General features: G+C 47.1%; 2 protein-coding genes across 3 annotated transcripts in view; both read left to right on the top strand.

Annotated features, from left to right (window-relative positions):
* Positions 1-25,556, top strand: part of LOC104001134 (zinc finger protein 83) — a 141,239-nt gene that overhangs the window by 26,849 nt on the left and 88,834 nt on the right. The gene's annotated exons all lie outside the window — the stretch shown is intronic.
* On the top strand, positions 938-24,180 carry ZNF611 (zinc finger protein 611). Of its 2 annotated transcripts, XM_063802231.1 has the most exons (5): positions 963-1,017; positions 11,452-11,533; positions 13,202-13,328; positions 19,785-19,935; positions 20,471-24,180. In XM_063802231.1, the coding sequence occupies exon 5, from the start codon at positions 20,488-20,490 to the stop codon at positions 22,399-22,401; it is 1,914 nt and encodes a 637-aa protein (XP_063658301.1). In that variant the 5' UTR covers positions 963-1,017; positions 11,452-11,533; positions 13,202-13,328; positions 19,785-19,935; positions 20,471-20,487; the 3' UTR covers positions 22,402-24,180. The 2 variants fall into 2 exon arrangements, with proteins under 2 accessions (XP_003316675.6, XP_063658301.1); XM_003316627.7 differs by lacking the exon at positions 19,785-19,935 and having other exon boundaries at positions 938-1,017.

Genomic DNA, 25,556 nt, shown 5'->3' with positions numbered 1-25,556 from the left:
TTAAGCAGCAGGTGGTGACCTCACTCCTTCTCGGCCTGAGCACTCCGTCCGGCATTCCAGGCGGTGGCTTTAGGGAAGTCTCTGAAGCTGAGCACAGGGTGGAGTCTCCTTCCCGAGTGAATGGACAATAGAAAGGGAGAGGATAGCTATCTGTTCTGTGGGCCCTCAGCATGACATGGTACATACCGCCCAGGCAGGGCTTTGCATTTCACATTCTAGTTTGTATCCCTGTTCCAGACAATTACAGTGTAGCAGGACGAGCCGCAGACAAAACCTCTCAGACACCGAGTTGTAGAAGGAAGGGCTTTATTCAGCTGGGAGCATTGGCAAGCTACTGCCTTAAAATCCAAGCTCCCCGAGTGCACAATTTCTGTCCCTTTTAAGGGCTCACAACAGTAAAGATTTCAGATGAAAGGATAGTGACTGATTTGAGCAAGCAAGGGATACGTGACAGGGGCTGCATGCACCGGTGGTCAGGGAGAAAGAGAACAGGGCAGGGAGTTTCACAATGTTCTTCTATACAATGTCTGGAATCTATGCCTAACATCAGCTTCTAAATCATCAGTTGATTTTTAACTACTGGGTTTAGGCCAGGCGGATCCAGGCCTGGTTTCGGGCCTGGCGCGGGGCTGCCTGTCTTTGGTTTTACTTCCTGTTGTTTTTACTGACTATAAAACTATATAAAACAATGTCAGAGGGTCTCTCTCTTCTCTCAACAGGGCTTTTGTATCATGCCTCAGACTTTCTGGCGCTCTCGCCTCCAAAACCTGAAAACAGAGACGCTGGGAGCGAGGCTGAGAGACGCGCAGATCCCGCCCCGGCCCTGCCCTCTGCCGGTTCTAAAAGGCAAGGTCTCTCCGCCTCGCGCCCCGCCCCTACCTCGCCCAGGCCCCGCCCCTACCTCGCCCAGGCCCCGCCTACCTCCCACTTCCCGCCCAGGCCTGGCTTTTGTCCTGCGCGCGCAGATTAACGCAAACCCGGAAGCGGATCGGGTGGAGTGTAGGTCATATCGCCGCGGTGAGTTTTGCTCTGTGTTGTATTAAGTCTGCGCTAACTAGGTTCCCAGGGCTTCTGTCCCTGGGACGTGGGGTCCCCACAGACCTGGAAATTCTCCGGCGTCTTTCTTTGCCCAGAGCAAATTGAGACATCCCCGTGAGAGCCCGAGGGTCGCTTCCTTTTGGGTTTAAAGTCGTCCCGAGGCTGGTCTCGTCCCCGGTCTTTCTGCTATACGTCAATGTATACACGTTCTGTTGCGTAGTTTTCCTGCTGAAAACCTTGTTCTGACTCCTCCCGCCCCGCGCTTTTTAAAGTCTTCACCCGCGATGTGGATTCTTGCCCAGGGCGCCTCCCAGCCTCCCGCTCCTCGGCCCCGGGAGCGCCGCGCCGCAGCCCCAGTCCCGGGGAGGCCGAGTCCTCTGCCAGGTCCTGGGATCCTGCAGACCCCATCCTGGTCCTAAGGCGCCGTCGCGCTCCCCGACCTCGCACCTCCCTCCTCATGCCGGGGCCTGCTGCTCCCCAGGTCTCCCCTCCGCAGTCACCGCGTTCATTGAACCTGCACTGGGGAGGTCCCAGGGGCCTGTCCTGCGGCACGGGGTGTTCTTGCCTGCGGAGCTCCAGGCCCTGGAAAATGCGCTCCTCTGGGATGCAGGCGTCTTACTCCAAACCGTGTTGCGATTGTGTGGGCCAAAGGAATCAGGAGACAGAGAGCAGTAGAAAACCTGAGGCAGAGAAAAGAATAAGAAAGGCCCATAACAGATGGCAAAATAGAGGATTGGTGAGGGATATGCCAAGAGATGGCAGAAGTGGAAAAAAAAAAAAAAAAAAACCTAAGAAAGCAGGAGAAAAGCAACTGGAGAAATGTAGAGAAAGGCTAGATGTACAGAGAGATGAAGGATCACAAGGTAGGGGGAGTGGCAGCAAAGAGGGAGGCTCATCAGAGTGAGGGAGAGGAGGAGGGATTTGGAGCCAGGGCAGACAGAGCAGAGTGGTGCTTGTGTCAAGGAGAACAGAGGGAGAACCACAGCAGGGAGGACACCTGGGGATCTGGGGTGACACAGAGTGGGGACAGGGGAGTATATCGGGGAAGAGGGAATTTAACAGGGAGAGCAGAGGAGGCGCAGAGATGGGAGAAGAGGCAGAAACAGATGGAGATTGAGGACGATTGAAAGATTGGGGAGAAGGAGCAATAAGAGGTTAAATAAGGTTTGGGGAAAAAAAAAGAGAGATCAGACTGTTACTGTGTCTATGTAGAAAGAAGTAGACATAAGAAACCCCATTTTGGTCTGTACTAAGAGAAATTAGTCTGCTTTGAGATGCTGTTAATCTGTAACCCTAGCCGCAACCCTGTGCTCACAGAAACATGTGCTGTGTTGACTCAAGGTTTAATGGATTTAGGGCTGTGCAGGCTGTGCTTTGTTAAAATGTGTTTGCAGGCAGTATGCTTGGTAAAAGTCATCGCCATTCTCCAGTCTCGAGTACCCTGGGACAAAATACACTGTGGAAGGCCTCAGGGACCTCTGCCCAAGAAAGCCTGGGTACTGTCCAAGGTTTCTCTCCACTGAGACAGCCTGAGATATGGCCTCATGGGAAGGGAAAGACCTGACCATCCCCCATCCAGACACCCATAAAGGGTCTGTGCTGAGGACGATTAGTGAAAGAGATAGCCCTCTTTGCAGCTGAGATAAGAGGAAGGCCTCTGTCTCCTGCTCATCCCTGGGAATGGAATGTCTTGGTGTAAAACCCAATCGTACATTCTGTTTACAGAGATAGGAGAAAACTACCTTATGGCTGTAGGTGAGACATGCTGGTGGCAATACTGCTGTTTACTGCACTGAGATGTTTGTGTAAAGTCAAACATAAATCTACCCTACATGCACATCGAGGTACAGCATCTTTCCTTAAACTTATTTATGACACAGAGAGCTTTGCTTACATGATTTCCTGCTGACCCTCTCCCCACAATTACCCTACAGTCCTTCCACATCCCCCTCTCCGAGATGGTAGAGATAGTGATCAATAAATACTGAGGGAACTCAGAGACCTGGGCTGGCGCGGATCCTCCGTATGCTGAGTGCTGGTCCTCTGGGCCCACTGTTCTTTCTCTATACTTTGTCTCTCTGTCTTATTTCTTTTCTCAGTCTCTCATCCCACCTGATGAGAAATACCCACAGGTGTGGAGGGGCTGGCCCCCTTCAATAAGGATCAGACGCTGTGGCTCATGCCTATAATCCCAGCACTTTGGGAGGCTGAGATGGGCAGATCACCTGAGGTCCAGAGTTTGAGACCAGCCTGACCAACATGGAGAAACCCCATCTCTACTAAAAATACAAAATTAGGCAGGCACGGTTGCACATGCCTGTAATGCCAGCTACTAGGACGTCTGAGGAAGGAGAATCGCTTGAACCTGGGAGGCGGAGGTTGCAGTGAGCCAAGATCGCACCATTGCACTCCAGCCTGGGCAACAAGATGGAAACTCCGTCTCAAAAAAAAAAAAAAAAAAGGTTAAATAAGTTGTGAGGATGGAGCAGAAGAGGTGGAAGAGAAGCAATAGAGGGAAGAAGGGGATAAATAGCAGGAGGGGAGAGAGGTACAAAATAAGGAGCACAATCCCAGGGAAAAAGAAAAGAAAACAAGAGCTAGAAAGAGAAGGAGAGAATGAGAGATATGCACAGAATTAGGGAGGGAAGCACAGTAATGAAGAAAGAGGGGCCGGGTGCAGTGGCTCACGCCTGTAATCCCAGCACTTTAGGAGACTGAGGCAAAGAGATTGCTTGAATCCAGGAGTTCAAGACCAGCCTGGGCAAAATAGTCATTGCCCCCATCTCTGTCAAAAAAAAAAAAAAAACGAAAACAAAAACCAGGCATGATAGTGTGCACCTGTAATTTCAGCTACTCTGTAGGCAGAGGCTGGAGGATCACTTGAGCCCAGGAGGTCCAGGCTGCTGTGAGCAGAGATCATGCCACTGTACTCCAGCCTGGTCAAAAGAGCAAGACCCTGTCTTAAAAGAAAAAAAGGGTGGGGGACTTTGGATACAGATGAGTGTGTGAGTTCATTGGATATGATTAGTTGTGACATGTTGACTTCTGTGTATATAATCTAATAACTTGTTTAAATTATACAGATGAGTTTGAGAACTTTAAAATTCCTATGTGAGTCATGTACATTCTATAAATCTTGGTGTCAGAGGTTAGCTTCCACTTGGAATCCCTATTCAGCCCGAGGGCAGTGACTCACTCAGTTGTGAGTCAGTTTCTTCCCTTTTCCCAGGGTGGGGTAGAAAGTGGGGCAGTGATGTGGGGAAAAAGAAAAAAACAACTTTCTGTTATTACATAATACTTTTAATTAATTAATTAATTAATATTTTGAGACAGGGTCTGGCCCTATTGCCCAGGCTGGAGTACAATGGCGTTATCTACTCTAACTGCAGCCTTGACCTCTTAGGCTCAAGTGATCCTCCTCCCTCAGTCTCCTGAGTAGCTGAGACCACAGGTGTGAGACACCAAGCCCGGCTAGTTATTTATTTATTTTTTATTTTTTGTTTTTTTTTTTGTAGAAACGGTTTCAGTATGTTTCCCAGGCTGGACTGAAAATCCTGGGCTCAAAGGTTCCTCCTGTCTTGGCCTTGCAATGTACTGGGATTATAGGGATGAGCCACCGCACCTGGCCTACATACTAATTATTATTATTATTTTGCAGTGGAGTTTTGCTCTTGTTGCCCAGGCTGGAGTGCAATGGCACATTCTTGGCTAATGAGTATCTCTGCCTTTAGGGTTGAAGTGATTCTCCTGTGATACTCCCCCTGAGTAGCTGGGATTACAGGCATGGGCCACCGTGCCCTGATAATTTTGGATTAGGAGGCTGAGGCAGGAGAGTCACTTGAACCCAGGAGGCAGAGGTTGTGGTGAGCTGAGATCACATCATTGCACTTCAGCGTGGGCAACAAGAGCGAAACTCCATCTCAAAAAACAAAAAAAAGCTCTCCCTCTCCCTCTCTCTCTCCCTCTCCCTTTCCCTCTGCCTCTGCCTCTCCCTCTCCCTCCCTCTCTCCCTCTCCCCTCTCGCTTTCCACGGTCTCCCTCTGTTGCCAAGGCTGGACTGTACTGCCGTGATCTGGGCTCGCTGCAACCTCCCTGCCTGATTCTCCTGCCTCAGCCTGCTGAGTGCCTGGGATTGCAGTCACGTGCCGCCAAGTCTGACTGGTTTTTGTATTTTTGGTGGAGATGGGGTTTCGCCATGTTGGCCGGGCTGGTCTCCAACTCCTGACCTCGAGTGATCTGCCCACCTCGGCCTCCTGAGGTGCCGGGATTGCAGACGGAGTCTTGCTCACTCAGTGCTCAATGTTGCCCAGGCTGGAGTGCAGTGGCGTGATCTTGGCTCGCTACAACCTCCACCTCCCAGCCGCCTGCCTTGGCCTCCCAAAGTGCTGAGATTATAGCCTCTGCCCGGCCACCACCCCATCTAGGAAGTGAGGAGCGTCTCTGCCTGGCCACCCATTGTCTGAGATGTGAGGAGCCCCTCTGCCCGGCTGCCCAGTCTGGGAAATGAGGAGCACCTCTGCCCGGCCGCCATCCCGTCTAGGAAGTGAGGAGCGCCTCTGCCTGGCCGCCACCCCGTTTGGGAAGTGAGGAGCGTCTCTTCCTGGCCGCCCCGTCTAGGAAGTGAGGAGCCCCTCTGCTCAGCTGCCCTGTCTGGGAAGTGAGGAGTGCCTCTGCCTGGCCGCCCCGTCTGGGAAGTGAGGAGCACCGCTGCCTGGCCACCCCGTCTGGGAAGTGAGGAGTGCCTCTGCCCGGCCGCCCCGTCTGGGATGTGAGGAGCGCCTCTGCCTGACTGCAACCCTGTCTGGGAAGTGAGGAACGCCTCTGCCCGGCCACCCCATCTGAGAAGTGAGGAGCATCTCTGCCCGGCCGCCCCATCTGGGAAGTGAGGAGCACCTCTGCCCAGCCGCCACCCCATTGGGGAAGTGGGGAGCACCTCTGCCTGGCCACCCCGTCTGGGATGTGAGGAGTGCCTCTGCCCGGCCACACCATCTGGGAGGTGGGGAGTGCCTCTGCCCAGCAGCCGCCCCGTCTGAGATGTGAGGAGCACCTCTGCCCGGCCGCCCCATCTGGGAGGTGAGGAGCGCCTCTGCCCAGCAGCCGCCCCATCTGGGAAGTGAGGAGTGCCTCTGCCCGGCCGCCCCATCTGGTAGGTGAGGAGCGCCTCTGCCCAGCAGCCGCCCCGTCTGGGAAGTGAGGAGTGCCTCTGCCCGGCCGCCCCATCTGGGAAGTGAGGAGCGCCTCTGCCCGGCCGCCCCATCTGGGAGGTGAGGAGCGCCTCTGCCCAGCAGCCGCCCCGTCTGGGAAGTGAGGAGCACCTCTGCCCGGCCGCCCCATCTGGGAGGTGGGGAGCGCCTCTGCCCAGCAGCCGCCCCGTCTGGGAAGTGAGGAGTGCCTCTGCCCGGCCGCCCCATCTGGGAGGTGAGGAGCGCCTCTGCCCGGCCGCCCCATCTGGGAGGTGAGGAGCGCCTCTGCCCAGCAGCCGCCCCGTCTGGGAAGTGAGGAGTGCCTCTGCCCGGCCGCCCCATCTGGGAGGTGAGGAGCGCCTCTGCCCGGCCGCCCCATCTGGGAGGTGGGGAGCGCCTCTGCCCAGCAGCCGCCCCGTCTGGGAAGTGAGGAGTGCCTCTGCCCGGCCGCCCCATCTGGGAGGTGAGGAGCACCTCTGCCCGGCCGCCCCATCTGGGAGGTGGGGAGTGCCTCTGCCCAGCAGCCGCCCCGTCTGGGAAGTGAGGAGCGCCTCTGTCCGGCCGCCCCGTCTGGGAGGTGAGGAGCGCCTCTGCCCGGCCGCCCCATCTGGGAGGTGAGGAGCGCCTCTGCCCAGCAGCCGCCCCGTCTGGGAAGTGAGGAGTGCCTCTGCCCGGCCGCCCCATCTGGGAAGTGAGGAGCACCTCTGCCCGGCCGCCCGTCGGGGAGGTGGGGAGCGCCTCTGCCCGGCTGCCCTGTCTGTGAGGTGGGGGGCGCCTCTGCCCGGCCACCCCCTCGGGGAGGTGGGGGGTGCCTCTGCCTGGCCGCTGTGCAATCTTCCAAGTGTGAAGTTACAGCCTTTCTGCAGGTGTACCCAACAGCTTATTGAGAACTGGCCATGATGACAATGGCGGTTTTGTCAAAAAGAAAAGGGGGAAATGTGGAGAAAAGCAAGAGAGATCAGATTGTTACTGTGTCTGTGTAGAAAGAAGTAGACATAGGAGACTCTATTTTGTTCTGTACTAAGAAAAATTCTTCTGCCTTGAGATGCTGTTAATGTGTAACCCTACCCCCAACCCCGTGCTCTCTGAAACATGTGCTGTGTCAACTCAGGGTTAAATGGATTAAGGGCAGTGCAAGATGTGCTTTGTTAAACAGATGCTTAAAGGCAGCATGCTCCTTAAGAGTCATCACCACTCCCTAATCTCAAGTACCCAGGGACACAAACACTGCGGAAGGCCGCAGGGACCTCTGCCTAGGAAAACCAGAGACCTTCATTCACGTGTTTATCTGCTGACCTTCTCTCCACTATTGTCGTATGACCCTGCCACATCCCCCTCTCTGAGAAACACCCAAGAATGATCAATAAATACTAAAAAACAAAACAAAACAAAAAAGAATGAAGCAAAACAGGAGAGGGGCATAAAATGAGCAGAAGTCCAGGGGGAAATGCAGAAAAGAAACAGATGGAGAGAGAAGGTGAGAAAGAGCTATGTATAGAATGATGGAACAGTAATGAAGACGAAGGGGGACCCTGGGTGCAGATGAGCGGTGAGTTGATTGGATGTGATGATGAAGTGATGACATGTTGTTTTCTCTGTTTATAAGGTAACAAATTTAAAATTAGTTTAAATTATACAGATGAGAATGAGAGTTGCCAAACTCCTGTGTGTAAGTGTGGTGCATTTTATAATGATGGCGTCAGAGGCAGCTTCCCTCTGCAACCCCTCTTCAGCCAGAGGACAGTGACTTGACTCGTTAGTTGTGGATCACCCTCTTCTCTTTTCATGGATGGGGTGAGGAGTGGGGGAAAGAAGTAGGGTAAGAAGTGACTGAGTCTCTGTTACTACATGGAACGTGATGAAAGGAGTATTAAAGTGCTTTTGTTCTCTTTTTGTAATTGGTTTCCTTTTTTCTAGTTCCTCTCCATTTCATTCGTGTGGTTGGTTTTTTTGTGTGTTTTTATTTATTATTTTTTTCTTTTTGAGATGGAGTCTTTCTCTGTCACGCAGGCTGGAGTGCAGTGGAGTGATCTTGACTCTGCAACCTCCACCTCCCGGGTTCAAGCAGTGCTCTGCCTCAGCCTCCCAAGCAGCTGGGATTATAGGCAGCTGCCACCACACCTGTCTGACTTTTTATTTTTAGCAGAGACAGAGGTTCACCATCTTGGCCAGACTGGTCTTGAACTCATGACCCCGTGATCCACCCGCCTTGGCCTCCCAAAGTGCTGGGATTACAGGTGTGAGCCACCATGCTTTGCCTCATTAGTTGCTTTTCATTTTTTAAGTTTACTTTTAATTTACTTATTTTTGCTGTTGTCGGTTTTTTTGTTTTTTGTTTGTTTGTTTTTTGACTGAGTTTTGCTCTTGTTGCCCAGGCTGTAGTGCAATGGCATGATCTTGGTTCACTGCAAAGTTCGCCTCTGGAGTTCAAGTGATTCTCCTGCCTCAGCCTCCTGAGTAGTTATGATTACAGGCATGCACCACCATGGCCGGCTAATTTTGTGTTTTTAGTAGAGATGGGGTTTCTCCATCTTGGTCAGGCTGGTCTTGAATTCCTGACCTCAGGTGATCCTCCCACCTCAGCCTCCCAAGGTGCTGGGATTACAGGCATGAGCAGCTGCCGGGCCTTTAATTTCTGTTTTTTTGAGACACTCTTAATGTTTCCCAGGCTGGAGTGCAGTGGCAGGATCACAGCTCAGTGCAGCGGCAACCTCCTGGGCTCAAGTGATTTTCCCACCTCAGCCTCTGGAGTCCCTGGGACCACAGGCACACCCCACCAGGCCTGGCTAATGTTTAGATATATATTTTTATTTATTGAAACTCTGTCACCCAGGCTGGTGTGCAGTGGCATGATCTCGTCTCACTGCAACCTTCATCTCCTGGGGTTAAGGGATTCTCCTGCCTCAGCCTCCAGAGTAGCTGGGGCGACAGGTGTGCACAACCATTTCCTGCTAATTTTTGTATTTTTAGTAGAGACATGGTTTCTCCATGTTGGCCAGGCTGGTCTCGAACTCCTAACCTTGTGATCATGCCCTGGTCTCCCAAAGTGCTGGGATTATAGGTGTGAGTCACCATGCCTGGCCTCATTGTTTTCAAAGTATGGTATATTTTCAAATATTTCTCCTTTGACCCAAGATTTCATTAGATCTATATTTTTTAACCATTTTAAAATCGTTTCTCTATGAAATTGTGTTCAGTTTACATTGAGGTCTGTGTGCTTTCTAGTCTTTATCATATATCGAAAACATTTTCTACTACGTGATATATAATTTTAGGTTGTTTCAGTGTGTACTTGATAAAGATATCAAGGACCTTTTTTCCTTACCCTAACATGAAAATTTAGTTCAAGTAGCCTATTCCATTTTCTTTCCTCATATCATCTGAAAAAATGGTGATCTGTGAGCTTCTAAGTAAGTCCCTCTGGTCCATAATATTCTCTACAGATGTTGAAGGATGGGCTGGATTGACTTGGAACCTTGGTTTAGCAGAGCCCATGTGTTCATGAGAAAACATTTGCTCAGATCCCATTTCTACAGCTGCCTCTTTTTCAGTGTTTTAAATACCTGTTGCTGTGTGTGCACAGTTGTGTATATTTTGAACATTTTTCTCCTCATCTCCTACCTGTGCCCTCCTCTCTTCCACTGTTCCAGCCACACGGGCCGCTTTCCTATTCCTGGGGCTGAGGTTGCTCCTGTCTCAGGGCCTTCACTTGAGCTGTCCCTCTGCCTAGGACTCTCTTCCCCTCAGCTGCAAGTGACAAGCAGCCTTTCTTTTCTAGGTCCTTGTTCTAGTATCATCTTCTCCGGGTTTCCTTTGTGATCTCCCATTTGACATTGCCACTGTAAAACCAGAAAATCTTACACAGATCTGAGTTAACTTAGAAAGTTTATTTTGCCCAAGATAGTCGGGGCAGAGCTTAATTTTATACATTTTATGGAGACATGAGACATCAATCAACATATGTAAGAAGTACGTTGGTTTGGTCTGGGAAAGTGGGACAACTTTAAATAAAGGCAGGAAGACTTGAAGCAGGGAAGGGGCTTTTAGTTCACAGAGAACTGAGGCACAAATGGTTGCAGTCTTTTGAGTTTCCTTTTTTTTTTTTTTTTTGAGATGAAGTCTCGTTTTGTCCCCCAGGCTGGAGTGCAGTGGCACAATCTCAGCTCACCGCAACCTCTGCCTCCTGGGTTCAAGTGATTCTCCTGCCTCAAATTCCCAAGTAGATGCCCGGATCAGTTTTGTATTTTTAGTAGAGATGTGGTTTCACCATGTTGGCTGGGCTAGTCCCTACCTCTTCACCCCAAGTGGTCTGCCTGCCTTGGCCTCCCACAGTGCTGGGATTACAGTCCTGAGCCACTGTGCTGGGTCCTTCTTTTGAGTTTCTAATTAGTCTTTTGAAGGAGGCACTCAGATATGCATCTGTGTCAGGGAGCAGAGGGATGACTTTGAATAGAAGGGGAGTCTGGTTCCCCTGCAGTTCCCAGCTTGACTTTTCCCTTTTGCTTAGTGATTTGGGGCCCCAAGATTTATTTTCCTTACACACAGCCCAACCCTCACCCTACCCCTTCTCCACATTGCCTGTTCTGTGTGATTATTTTTGTGCCTTTGTCATCCACTGTCTGGATCCTGGTGAGAACAAGGCCCCAAGGGGAGGGCAGAGCCAGAACATGGGGCTGTGCTAGGCTCGCCCCCTCTGAGTGGAGCTCAACCCTGGCTTCACGTTAGAGTCGAGGCATTTTGCAAATAGAGCTTTTGTGCCGCTTTAGCAGGGATTCTTATTCTGACGGGATGGAACCCACCCTCAGTAATACCTGCAGTGGCCCAGGTGCTTGTCATCTGTGTGCAGCATTGAGCATGGAAGCTCTGAGTCCTCCATTTCTGAGGGCTGAGCTCAGCCTGTGATCCACAGAGAGGTGAGGGGCTGTCCTCTGGATGGGGATTGATGAAGGGTGAGTCTGTGCCCTGAAGGGGAGATCAGTCCAGCCCAGCTCCCCACTGCTGCCTCGTGTGTGGTGGCTTCTCCAGGGGAGAGGTGAGATCTGAAGACTGGGGTCAAATATACACTCCTAGGTCTTCCTGTGGGACTTTCTTACCTCTGCATGATCTCTGGTGCAGTGGGCAGTGGGGGACTTCTTTCTACAGGGTGACGTCTCCCCCGTTCGTGTGTTTTTGTCACAGGAAGGGAGTGAGTCATTTCTAACATGAAGTCTCATTTTTTTTTCACATACAGGATTGATTTCTAAAGACTCATGTTACGTGAGGAAGCAGCTCAGAAGAGGAAAGGAAAGGAGCCAGGCATGGCTCTTCCTCAGGTGAAGTGATATTCCTCTGTGGATTAATCTGTGTCTTTCCTTTCTGAAGTGCCAGGTATTGTAGCAGCCAGTCTTTTCTGAGTCTGAAGCATTTTGCCTGACACATTCACTCACACTCAACCATGCCTGCCCTCAGTTCCTCTCAGCTGCTCTGAGATTCCATCCCCTGTGACCCAGTGACATGAACTTGGGAAGAGGCTCCCCTGGGCATGGTCTTGGGAAGGCCTCACACCCAGACATGGATAAACATGGGGTGTGAGCCCGTTGATGTCCGTGCTGCTGGGCAGCCTGGGTTGTTCACGGGCCACATCTGGATGTCAGCTCAGAGAAACTACATATGAAATACATATGTTAATGTGCACAGATGTGTGGTTAATTCTAGAAAAGGAGACTAATAAGGAGAGATATTTTGTATCCGGCATGATATCAGCTCACTGCAACCTCTGCCTCCTGGTTTCAAGCAATTCTCCAGCCTCAGCCTCCTGAGTATTGGGGATTATAGGCACCTACCACCACGCCCAGCTAATTTTTGTACTTTTAGTAGAGAAGGGGTTTCAGCATGTTCCCAGGCTGGTCTCGAACTCCTGACCTTGTGATCCGCCCACCTCAGCCTCCCAAAGTGCTGGGATTACAGGCATGAGCCACTGCGCCAGTTTTTAGATTTGGACTTTTCTTTGAAAGCCATTGGACTTTGTCCTCTCTGAAGCACCACTTGTATCTTAGTTCATCTAGAGACTTAATATCACCCGGTATGTTGAACATAATATCTGGCATGTCTATAGAGAAAACCCTGTATTTTTTTTTTTTTTTTTTTTTTTTGTGAGATGGAGTCTTGCTCTGTTGCCAGGCTAAAGTGCAGTGGTGCGATCTTGGCTCACTGCAACCTCCGCCTCCCAGATTCAAGCGATCCTCCTGCCTCAGCCTCTTGAGTATCTGGGAGTACAGGCCTGCATCACAACACCCAGCTAATATTTGTATTTTTAGTAGAGACGTGGTTTCACCATGTTAGCCAGGATGGTCTCGATTTCTTGACCACATTATCTGCCCGCCTTGGTCTCCCAAAGTGCTGGGATTACAGGCGAGAGCCACCGCCCGGGATTGCGTTTTTTTTTTTTTTTTTTTTAGATGGAGTGTCAGTCTGTTGCCCAGGATGGAGTGCAGTGGTGCGATCTTGGCTCACTGCAGCCTCCATCTCCCAGGTTCAAGTGATTCTTCTGCCTCAGCCTCCTGTGTAGCTGGGATTGCAGGTGCCTTCTACCATGCCCGGCTAATTTTTATATTTTTAGGAGAGACAGTTTTTCACCACATTGGCCAGGCTGGTCTCGAACTCTTGACCGCAAATAATCTGCCCGCCTTGGCCTCCTGAAGTGTTGGTATTACAAGCGTGAACTGCCATGCCTGGCCCTGTGTTTCCTTTTTATTTTTATAGTTTTTATATTGTCCATAAAATCGAGATTTCCATAGTGACTTATGGGATCTTAAAATCTTTCAAAGAAAAGTACAATAAAACGCAACTATAGGGAAAAAATATTCAAAAATACCTTAACATCCTTTTGTCAGAACATAATCTTTGATCAAATAAATACTTATTTTCTCATTTCTCATTTCCTGTGAAGGTGATAACTCATTACTCCATAATGTTTTGTTGAAATGTGTGTTTCATTTTAGGGACGCTTGACTTTCCGGGATGTGGCTATAGAATTCTCATTGGCAGAGTGGAAATTCCTGAACCCTGCGCAGAGGGCTTTGTACAGGGAAGTGATGTTGGAGAACTACAGGAACCTGGAGGCTGTGGGTGAGGAAAATGTCCCTGCAGACATGAGGAGTCTGCTCTTGTCTGTCTTGGCTCATCCTGGCTTTGTATCCTCTTTTGTGATTTTGCTCCATACATGGGTTTTGTTTTTTGTTTTTTTGTTTTTGAGATGGCGTTTCGCTCCTATTGCCCAGGCTGGAGTGCAATGGTATGATCTTGGCTCACCATAACCTCCGCCCCTCAGGATCAAGCGATTCTCCTGCCTCAGCCTCCCGAGTAGCTGTTATTATAGGCACGCGAGACCACACCCAGCTAATTTTGTATTTTTAGTAGAGATGGGGTTTCTCCATGTTGGTCAGGCTCGTCTCTAACTCCTGACCTCAGGTGATCCGCCCACCTCGGCCTCCCAAAGTGCTAGGATTACAGGCGTGAGCCACCATGCCCAGCTCATTCTGGTTTTTGAGGAGCATCACAGAAGCGGCTCTCAATGGCACTGTGACAATGTTCATCCCATAAACTAATGATCATCTTCTCTAAGCAGCAGTCAGTGGTGTTGAAATTCCTCCCAGCGGGGACATCATTCGGGCTCACAGCCTCATATGTATGAGGCTCTTGACTGAACTCTTGTTCATTTCACATTTTTCACACCAATGTGTGTCATTGTTCATTTTTAACAAGAAAACCTATGTTCAGTTTGTTGTGGGATCAACCCTGTAACAGATATGGTTTTCTTCAATCTTATTGAGGAAGCTTTTGAGGTTGAATGTGGTTTCCATTGTTTAGTTCTACTGTCATTTCCTTAAGACACAGTGGCTTTCAACTTGTTCATTTCTATGTTGTTGTTCTTTTGTTTGTTTGTTTTGAGTCAGAGTCTCACTCTGTTGCCCAGGCTTGAGTGCAGTAGCATGATCTTGGCTCACTGCAACCTCCTCCTTTTGGGTTTAAGCGACTCTCTTGCCTCAGCCTCTTGAGTGGCTGGGATTACAGGCATGTGTCACCACACCCGACTAATTTTTGGTAGTTCTATTACAGATGGCAGTTTTGCCATGTTGGCCAGGCTGATTTTGATAGCCTGGCCTGACGTGATTCAGTTGCCTTGGATTCCCAAAGTGCTGGGATTACAGGCATGAGCCACAGCCCCTGGCCCCATCCGAGTTTGTTTTTAAGGCTGAATAATATTCCACTGTATGTGTGTACCACATTTTGTTCGTATATTTATCTGTCGATGGACATCTGGGTTGGTTTCTTCTCTTTACTATTATAAATAATGTCAGCTGGGTGAAGTTGCACATGCCAGTAATCCCAGCACTTTGGAAGTGGGTGGGTGAATCACCTGAGGTCAGGAATTCGAGACCAGCCTAGACAATGTGGCAAAACCATATGTCTATTAAAGGTACAGTTTCTTTCTTTTTTTTTTTTTTTTCAGACGGAGTATTGCTCTGTCACCCATGCTGGAGTGCAGTGGTGCAATCTCAGCTTACTGCAACCTCTGCCTCCTGGGTTCAAGCAATCTGCTACCTCAGCCTCCTAAGTAGCTGGGATCATAGATGTGCATCACCATGCCCGGCCAATGTTTTTTTTGTTTTTTTGTTTTTTTTTAGTAGAGACAGTGTTTCACCATGCATGCTGGCCAGGCTGGTCTTGAACTCCTGACAACATGATCCACCCACCCGTCTTCCTAATGAGCTGGGATTACAGAAGTAAGCCACTGCACTCAGCCTGGCTCTGTTTTCACAAACACATCTCTACCTACTCAGCCAGGGGATCCTTGTTCACCCCCATGGTCTCCTACATTGCTCTACTGTACTCTTCATAGAGTTTAGTTTTTTTGTGTGTGTGTGTTTGTATGCATTTCTGGAATCTACACAGAGGATTTTGTTGAGTACATGCCTGAAACTAGAAGTCAGAGGCATTCAATTTAAGAGATGTAAAACTGCTTTCACCTCAGGCCACCGTACTGCTGCGTTGTTGGATCTCTTTCATTCTTGTCCCTTGCCCATATTGTAATTTGCATATTTAACCTTGGGTCAATATGTTACCATTTGCTAAATTAGTTCCACTTTCCTCTAAGCTCAAGATTTGGTCTATCTTGGTGGAATTATATTCCCACAGACGTGCATGCACAAAGTTTACTCCTACATGTCCATTACTTCCTGCCGTCCACACTTGCCCTTCCTTTCCTGGCCTTGACTCACGTGATACATTGATCTGGATGCAAATACTGTTTCTTTCCAGCCTATTGATTTCACAATGCTGAACACCCTAATTTCCCTGTGAGCCCCTCCCCTCCAACACCACTCTCCCTAAGTAAGTCAAGACCTTATTCATCCACTGGACAAAATTATAGGAGGCTGCCTAAATCAACGTGTGCAGGGCATGATGACTCAGCACATGATCCATGAGGGATGGCTTTAGAACCACTGTCAGCAGCGCAGCTCAGCGCTTGTGTCCCAGCTCAGTCCTTGTATCCCCTTTGATGTACTTCTTTCTGTTCTCCTTGTATTTTCTGGTCTGGTCATTTTCTGTACTGCCTGCGCTGACTATTGTGCCTAAGAACATGTCATGGGATCCTTCATGCCCAGGATCAAGTCTTGTCCCTCGCTTACCTTACGTGCAAACTGGGGTCATGTACATGAATGAACACTGTGGGCCTACAGTCATTATTTGAGAAATAATGTTAATTTGCCTCCAGGGTTGGTTTTGTTTTTTGTTTTATGTTTTGTTTTGTTTTGTTTGAGAAAGAGTTTTGCTCCTGTTTCCCAGGCTGAAGTGCAATGGCACAATCTGAGTTCACTGCAACCTCCACCTCCCGGATTCAAATGGTTCTCCTGCCTCAGCCTCCCGAGAAGCTGAGATTACAGGCAAGTGCCACCACGCCTGGCAAGTTTTGTATTTTTAGTAGAGATGGGGGTTTCACCATGTTGGCCAGGCTGGTCTCGAACTCCTGACCTCAAGTGATCTACCTGCCTCAGCCTCCGAAAGTACTGGGATTACAGGCATGAGCCACTGTGCCTGGCCTTTTTTTTTTTTTTTTAAATGGAGTTTCCCTCTTGTTGCCCAGGCTGGAGTGCAGTGGTGCAGTCTCGGCTCACTGCAACCTCCACTTCTTGGGTTCAAGTGATTGTCCTGCCTCAGGGTCCCAAGTAGCTGGGATTATGCCTGGCGCGAGCCTGGCTAATTTCTGTATTTTTAGCAGAGATGGAGTTTCTACTAGTGACTCATCCACCTGCTTTTTAAAACAAATGAATACTATTAGATGGCTTCATATAAGTTTTATAGTACACACTCAACTTCCTTTGTTTAATAATATTTGTCAGCCCTCAGTAATGTTGATGATGAGATGCCCCCTTTCCTGTCTCACTCTTTTCACTGTCCTGTTAGAAATAGCTTAGACTGGCCAGCCGCAGTGGCTTTGGCCTCTAATTCCAGCACTTTGAAAGGCTGAGGTGGGTAGATGGCTTGAGGTCAGGAGTTTGAGACCAGTCGGGCAAACATAATGAAAACTTGAACCTACTAAATTAAAAAACATTGGACGGGCGTGATGTCTCACACCTATTATCCCAATATTTTGGGAGGCCGAGACGGGTGGATCACTTGAGGTCAGAAGTTCTAGACCAGCCTGGCCAACATGGTGAAACCCCATCTCTAGTAAAAATACAAAAGTTAGCTGGGTGTGTTGGTATGAACCCGTAATCCCAGCTTCTCGTGAGGCTGAGACATGAGAATGACTTGAACCTTGGAGTTGGATGTTGCAGTGAGCCATGATTGCACCACTTACTCCATCCCGGGTGACAGAGTTAGATTCTGTTTCCCAAAAAAAAAAAAAAATTAGCCAGGCATGGTGGCATGTGTCTGTACTCCCTGCCACTCAAGAGGCTGAGGCATGAGAATCTCTTTAGGTAGGAGAATCATGCCACTGCACTCCAGCCTGGGTGATGAAGCATTACTCGGTCTCAAAAACAGACAAAAAAAGAAATAGCTGAAATTGGAAAGCTTAAGACATAGAAATTTGTTGCTCATGAATCTGGAAAGTGGGAAATCCAAGAACAAGATGTCAGCTAGATTGGCTCCTGGTGAGAGCCTTCTTCATGGTTTAGCCCAGCCGTCTTCCTGCCGTGTCCTGATGTGGTGTAAAGAGGAGCAGGCAATCAGCTCTTTACTGTCTCTTTTTATAAAAGCACTAGTCTTTGCCGGGCATGGTGGCTCACGCCTGCAATCCCAGCACTTTGGGAGGCTGAGACGGCCAAATCACATGAGGCCGGGAGTTTGAGACCAGCCTGACCAACATGGGGAAACCACATCTCCACTAAAACTACAAAATTAGCCGGGAGTGGTGGCACATGCCTGTAATCCCAGCTACTCGGGTGGCTGAGGCAGGAGAATCGCTTGAACCTGCGAGGCAGTGGTTGTGGTGATCCTAGATCACGCTATTGCACTCCAGCCTGGGCAACAAGAGCGAAATTCTGTCTCAAAAATAAATAAAGAGGCCGGGCGTGGTGGCTCACGCCTGTAATCCCAGCACTTTGGGAGGCGAGGAGGGCGGATCATGAGGTCAAAAGATTGAGACCATCCTGGCCAACATGGTGAAACCCCTTCTCTACTAAAAATATAAAAATTATCTGGGCATGGTGGTGCATGCCTGTAGTCCTAGCTACTCTGAAGGCTGAGGCAGGAGAATCGCTTGAACCCGGGAGGCAGAGGTTGCAGTGAGCCAAGATTGCACCACCGCACTCCAGGCTGGGCTACACAGTGATACTCCCTCTCAAAAAATAAATAAATAAAAATAAATAGTAAAGAGAGAAAGAAAAAATACAATTAAAAGCCCTAGTGCTATTCATAATTAGTCAACACCCATGACAAAACTCTCTAAAAGACCCCAACTGCAGGAACACCCTATTGGAGAATAAGAAATCTGATAGTGGCTTTTAGCCAATACGAACATTCGGGCCAGGGAACATACATCATATTTTTTGTTCTTATTGTGCAATTTGTTTTATACAATGTTTTCTCTGATCTCAGTTAATAAATTTTCCTAGTACACATTCTATGTTTTATATTTTATGCATAGTGAACTAGATAACTATGGGGAATGCATATATATAAAATTGCTGTATTGCCTGGCTGTTACATAAGTGTAGTTGTGACATCATAATTACACTTTTCTACACTATTAGTCAATTCTTTCTTCCTTTGTTTATTTTTTTTGAGACGGAGTCTTGCCCGGCACCCAGGCTGGAGTGCAATGGTGCGATCTCAGCTCACTGCACCCTCCACCTCCTGAGTTCAAACGATTCTTTTGCCTCAGCCTCCAAAGTAGCTGAGATTATAGGCGCCCTCCACCAGGCCCAGCTGATTTTTTTGTATTCTTCGTAGGATGGGGTTTCCCCATGTTGGTCAGGCTGTTCTTGAACTCCTGACCTCATGATCCACATGCCTTGGCCTGCCAAAGTACTGGGATTACAGGTGTGAGCCACCGTGCCCAGCCATTAGCCAATTCTTATTTCTTAAGATGCTGTGTATTTTCTTTATTTTATTTCATTTTTGAGACAGAGTCTCGCTCTGTCGCCCAGGCTGGAGTGCAGTGGCGCGATCTGGGCTCACTGCAATCTCCATCTTCCAGGTTCATGCCATTCTCCTGCCTCAGCTTCCAGAGTAGCTTGGACTACAGGCACCAGCCATCATGCCCAGCTAATGTTTTTGTATTTTTTTAGTAGAGACGGGGTTTCACTGTGTTAGCCAGGATGGTCTCAATCTCCTGACCTCGTGATCCGTCTGACTCGGCCTCCCAAAGTGGTGGGATTACAGGCTTGAGCCAATGCGCCTGGCCTAATGCTGTGTATTTTCTTGGCCTCATACATCAGAAGGTAGTGATCTTAACATGTATTTCAGTTCTTATATTGTGTGCTGGTGGTTGAGTAGAAGTTGTGGCTTTTTTCTTAAGAGGGAGTTGTTTAGAATTCTGCAGGCTGTATAAATGTACTTATTTGCTTGCTGGTTTTATCTTGGGTTACAATATTTTATTAATTAATTTTTATAATTTTGCATATGGCTTTTCGGTATGTGGTATGCAATATAACTGACATGCACTACTCGTTAATGTCAGAAAGTGCCACCAGGTGCAGTGGCTCACACCTGTAATCCCAGAACTTTGGGAGGCCGAGGTGGGTGGATTACTTGAGGTCAGGAGTTTGAGACCAGCCTGGCCAACATGGTCCCCGTCTTTACTAAAAACACAAAAATTAGCCAGGCATAGTGGTGCATGCCTGTAGTCCAAGCTACTCTGGAAGCTGAGGCAGGAGAATCACTTCAACCCAGGAGGCAGAGGCTGCAGTGAGCTGAGATGGCACCACGGCACTCCAAGCTGGAGTGCAAGACTCCATCTCAAAAAAATAAAAATACAAAAAATTTTTGAAAAGTCACAAAGTGCCTGTTTTTATAGGTAATTTTATGACATTTATTCAGAAAAATATTCTATTAACTTTTTTTTTTTTTTTTTAGGTAGAGTCTCACTTTGTCACCCAGGCTGGAGTGCAGTGGTGTGATCCTGGCTCACTGCAACCTCTACCTCCCAGGTTTAAGTGATTCTTGTGCTTCAGCCTCCTGAATAGCTGTGACTACAGGCATGGGCCACCACACCTGGCTAATTTTTGTAATCTTTTCTTATCTTCTCAGTGCTATAATTGTTTGACAATACAGAATTTCCATTGCTTTTGGTTATCCTTACATGAGCTTGTTGTGGATTATTTACCAATATAGTATGTTGTGTGGGGAGTTTTTTTTTTTTTTTTTAGCATTTATTTGTATAGAGTAAATATGCTTTAAATATGAAGAGTATATATTTTTCTCTTCACCGATGTGATGGTGATATGCTTTTTGCAAATTGTGATACAGTTCAGGGTCACAGTGGAAAAATACTCCTTACTTTAGGCTTACACATGTTTGTGCCCTGTCAGTGTTTTGTCATGACATAGGAAATAGGCTTTCATAGAATTGTCTTGAAGGACATGTAATCTGTAATCACCCTTTATTTACTAAAGAATATTGCTCCTTTCGTTTTCCTAAACTTTGAAGATGATGTTTGGGAAGTTCAAAATAAGTATCATTTTTTGTGTCATATTTATGCACTTCAGTGTGATTTACCATCTGTACTTAATTGGAAACGTATTGGTGTTTATATTTTGTAGATATCTCTTCCAAACACATGATGAAGGAGGTCTTGTCAACAGGGCAAGGCAATACAGAAGTGATCCACACAGGGACATTGCAAAGACATCAAAGTTATCACATTGGAGATTTTTGCTTCCAGGAAATTGAGAAAGAAATTCATGACATTGAGTTTCAGTGTCAAGAAGATGAAAGAAATGGCCTTGAAGCACCCATGACAAAAATAAAAAAGTTGACTGGTAGCACAGACCAACATGATCACAGGCATGCTGGAAACAAGCCTATTAAAGATCAGCTTGGATCAAGCTTTTATTCACATCTGCCTCAACTCCACATATTTCAGATCAAAGGTGAAATTGGTAATCAACTTGAGAAGTCTACTAATGATGCTCCCTCGGTTTCAACATTCCAAAGAATTTCTTGTAGGCCCCAAAGTCAGATTTCTAATAACTATGGGAATAATCCCCTGAATTCTTCATTACTCCCACAAAAACAGGAAGTACACATGAGAGAAAAATCTTTCCAATGTAGTAAGAGTGGCAAAGCCTTTAATTGTAGCTCACTCTTAAGGAAACACCAGATAATCCATTTAGGAGACAAACAATATAAATGTGATGTATGTGGCAAGCTCTTTAATCACAAGCAATACCTTGCATGCCATGATAGATGTCACACTGTTGAGAAACCTTACAAGTGTAAAGAGTGTGGCAAGACCTTCAGTCAGGAGTCATCCCTTACATGCCATCGTAGACTTCATACTGGAGTAAAACTTTACAATTGTAATGAGTGTGGCAAGATCTTTGGTCAAAATTCAGCCCTTCTAATTGATAAGGCAATTGATACTGGAGAAAATCCTTACAAGTGTAATGAATGTGACAAAGCTTTTAATCAGCAATCAAACCTTGCACGTCATCGTAGAATTCATACTGGAGAGAAACCTTACAAATGTGAAGAATGTGACAAAGTTTTCAGTCGGAAATCAACCATTGAGACACATAAGAGAATTCATACTGGAGAGAAACCATACAGATGTAAGGTTTGTGACACAGCTTTCACGTGGCATTCACAGCTGGCTAGACATAGAAGAATTCATACTGGAAAGAAAACTTATAAATGTAATGAGTGTGGCAAGACCTTCAGTCACAAGTCATCCCTTGTATGCCATCATAGACTTCATGGTGGAGAGAAATCTTACAAATGTAAGGTTTGTGACAAGGCTTTTGTGTGGAGTTCACAACTGGCAAAACATACTAGAATTGACTGTGGAGAAAAACCTTACAAGTGTAATGAATGTGGGAAGACCTTTGGTCAAAATTCAGATCTTTTAATTCATAAGTCAATTCATACTGGGGAGCAACCTTACAAATGTGATGAATGTGAAAAGGTTTTCAGTCGTAAATCAAGCCTTGAGACACATAAGATAAGTCATACTGGAGAGAAACCATATAAATGTAAGGTTTGTGACAAGGCTTTTGCGTGTCATTCCTATCTGGCAAAACATACTAGAATTCATAGTGGAGAGAAACCTTACAAGTGTAATGAGTGCAGCAAGACCTTCAGTCACAGGTCATACCTTGTATGCCATCATAGAGTTCATAGTGGTGAGAAACCTTACAAGTGTAATGAGTGCAGCAAGACCTTCAGTCGCAGGTCATCCCTTCATTGCCATCGTAGACTTCATAGTGGTGAGAAACCTTACAAGTGTAATGAGTGTGGCAATACCTTCCGTCACTGCTCATCCCTTATATACCATCGTAGACTTCATACTGGAGAGAAATCTTACAAATGTACAATTTGTGACAAGGCTTTCGTGCGTAATTCACTCCTGTCAAGACATACCAGAATTCACACTGCAGAGAAACCTTACAAGTGTAATGAATGTGGGAAGGCTTTTAATCAACAATCACACCTTTCACGTCATCATAGAATTCATACTGGAGAGAAACCTTAGAAATGTGAAGCATGTGACAAAGTTTCCAGTTGGAAATCACACCTTAAAGACATAGGAGAATTTATACTGGAGAGAAAGCTTACAAATGTCATGACTGTGCCAAGGTCTTCCGTCAAGCTTCATCCTATGCAAAACATAGGAGAATTTATACAGGAGAGAAACCTCACAAGTGTGATGATTGTGGCAAAGCCTTTGCTTCACGTTCACACGTCATTAGACATCAGAGAATCTATACTGGACAGAAATCTTACAAATGTCATCAGTGTGGCAAGTCTTCAGTCCAAGATCACTCCATGCAGAACATCAGAAAATTCATTTTTGAGATAACCATTCCCAATGAAATGAGTATAGCAAACCATCAAGCATTAATTGACATTGGAGTCAATTCAGCATTAACTTGAGTTTGTGTTGACTTAACATTGAGTTCAAGCCTTTATTGACATTCAAGTGTTTATGTTAATAGGATGGGGCCAGGTGCGGTGGCTCCCACCTGTAATCCCAGCACGTTGGGAGGCCAAGGCACATAGGTCACTTGAGGTCAGGAGTTTGAAACCAGCATGGCCAACAGATGTGAGCCACTTTTCTCAGCCTGTTTTTTGTTTCTTATTTTCTATTATTTTTTTTGAGCCAGTACTTTTTTCAGTTAGTACTTTTTAAAAGGGATATATCATAGTAATTTTTAAAAGGTATATGAGGCCAGGCACGGAGGCTCATGCCTGTAATCCCAGCACTTTGGGAGGCCGAGGCAGGCAGATCACGGGGTCAGGAGATCGAGACTTTCCTGGCTAACAGGGTGAATCCCTGTCTCTACTAAAAATACAAAAAATTAGCTGGGCATGGTGGCTGGCGCCTGTAGTCCCAGCTACTCCAGATGCTGAGGCAGGAGAACGGCATGAACCTGGGAGGCGGAGCTTGCAGGGAGTCGAGATCACACCACTGGGCTCCAGCCTGGGCGACAGAGTGAGAGTCTATCTCAAAAAAAAAAAAAAAAAAAAAAGGATATCAAAGCCTCGGTACGTGGTGGCTCATCCCTGCAATCAGAGTACTTTGGTAGACCCATGTGAACCGGTCACCTAAGGTCACAATTTCAAAAGCACCCTAACATGGTGAAACCCCATCTCTACTAAAAATACAAAAGTTAGCCGGGGGTGTTGGTGTGCACCTTTAGTTCCAGCTACTTGGGAGGCTGAGGTATGAGAATTGCTTAAACCTGGGAGGTAGAGGTTGCAGCGAATCAAAATTGTGCCACTGTACTGCAGCCTGGGTGGCAGAGTGAGTCTCCATCTCAAACAAACAAACAAAAAATAACAAAAAAAAGACCTCAAAAATGCTTTTCTTCTCGTATAATAGACTTATTTTTTTTTTCTGGTTCCTCTTCATTTCTCTCTTTATTTTTTATTTATTTATTTATTTTGCAGTTTGAGTTTGAGATAAATCTTAGTTATAAAAGTTTTATTTCTTAATACATAATGACTTCTGAAAGATGCCTTTGCAGCATCCTATAATCAGCTCACATCATTCGTTTCTGTACTTGTATATTTTCCAGTTATTTTCCGGTTGACCCCAGAATTCGTTAGATTTTTTTAAAAAACAATTTCAAAATAGTTGCTGTTTTAAATTTGTTGCATCCGGTTCATATCAATGTCTGCATGCTTTCTAGTCTTTGTTATTTATTGAAAACCTTTGGTACCTAAACTTAAGTTGGATTGTTTCAGTGTGTACTTGGTAAAGATGTCAGTGGCCTTTTAACTAAACATCAAAATGTAGTTTAACCAGTTAGTCTGTTTTTCAGTTTCCTTTCCTTATGTCCTTTGTTAAAATCTTGATCTGGGAGCTATTTATTGCGTGTTTCCCTCAAGGCCCTCTGGTCCATTCTGGAAAAATGTTGAAACATGGGCTGGATTGGCATAGAACACTCCTCCAAAAGCACCCGTGTATTCTTTTCTTTTCTTTTTTTTTTCTTTTGAAATGGAGTCTTGCTCTGTCGCCTTGGATGGAGGGCAGTGGTGCGATCTCAGCTCACTGCAACCTCTGCCTCCCGGGATCAAGTGATTCTCTTGCCTCAGTCTCCTGAGTAGCCGGAATTACAGGCACCCACCAGTATGCCTGGCTAATTTTTGTATTTTTAGTAGAGACGGAGTTTCATCACGTTTGTCAGGCTGGTCTCAAATCCTGACCTTGTGATCCACCCGACTTGGCCTCCCAATGTGATGAGATTACAGGTGTGAGCCACCGCTCCCAGCCTCGGTTTTTTTTTGTTTGTTTGTTTTTTGTGTTTTTTTTTGACATGGAGTTTTGCTCTTGTTGCTCAGGCTGGACTGCAATGGTGCGATCTGGTGTCACTACAAGGTCTGCCTCCCGGGTTCAAGTGATTCTCCTGTCTCAGCCTACCGAGTAGTTGGGATTACAGGTGCCCTCCACCACTCCTGGCTAGGTTTTTGCATTGTCAGTAGAGACAGGCTTTCACCGTGTTGGCCAGGCTGGTCTCGAACTCCTGACTTCAGGTGATCTGCCCACCTCGACCTCCCAAAGTGCTGGGATTACAGGCGTGAGCCACCGTGCCTGACCACTCATGTATTCTTGATTGAAACAATTTGCTTATGTCTTAGTTGTACACCTGACCTTCTTTCACTGTTTCCAAGGTCAATAGCTATGTGTTCACAACTCTGCATTTTATAAATGTTACTGTGATTTTCTTGTAAGGAAGAACAAGCTGTCAGGAGTCAATGGCCTCAGAACCTCGCAAAAGAAGTGTGTTTCTTTTTTTTCTTTTCTTTTTTTTTTGGAGACGGAGTTTCGCTCTTGTCCCCCAGGCTCGAGTGCAGTGGCACGATCTCAGCTCACTGCAACCTCCGTCTCCCGGGTTCAAGTGATTCTCCTGCCTTAGCCTCCCAACTACCTGGGATTAGAGGCATGTGCTACCACTCCCAGCTAATTTTGTATTTTTAGTAGAGACGGGGTTTCTCCATGTTGGTCAGGCTGGCCTCAAACTCCTGACCTCAGGTGATCCACCCGCCTCAGCCTCCCAAAGTGCTGGGATTACAGGCTTGAGCCACCGTGCCCGGCAAAAGAAGTTTCTTTAGCCCAGGTTTGTGAAAGAGGCTTCTCTAATTTTCCAGGATGGGGGTGATAAGATCAACCCTTCCCATTAGCCC

The sequence above is a fragment of the Pan troglodytes genome, chromosome 20 (assembly GCF_028858775.2).
Source record: "Pan troglodytes isolate AG18354 chromosome 20, NHGRI_mPanTro3-v2.0_pri, whole genome shotgun sequence".
Classification (NCBI taxonomy): Eukaryota; Metazoa; Chordata; class Mammalia; order Primates; family Hominidae; genus Pan; species Pan troglodytes.
The sequence above is the reverse complement of the archived record's forward strand: the minus strand, read 5'-3'. Positions and strand labels throughout refer to the sequence as shown.

Excerpts from the sequence above, each read along its gene's own strand:
- ZNF611 (XM_003316627.7), top strand. The coding sequence starts at position 11,471 with ATGTTACGTGAGGAAGCAGCTCAGAAGAGGAAAGGAAAGGAGCCAGGC. Across the intron at positions 11,534-13,201 it reads CAGGCATGGCTCTTCCTCAG|GGACGCTTGACTTTCCGGGA; the intron begins GTGAAGTGATAT and ends GTTTCATTTTAG. Across the intron at positions 13,329-20,470 it reads CAGGAACCTGGAGGCTGTGG|ATATCTCTTCCAAACACATG; the intron begins GTGAGGAAAATG and ends TATATTTTGTAG.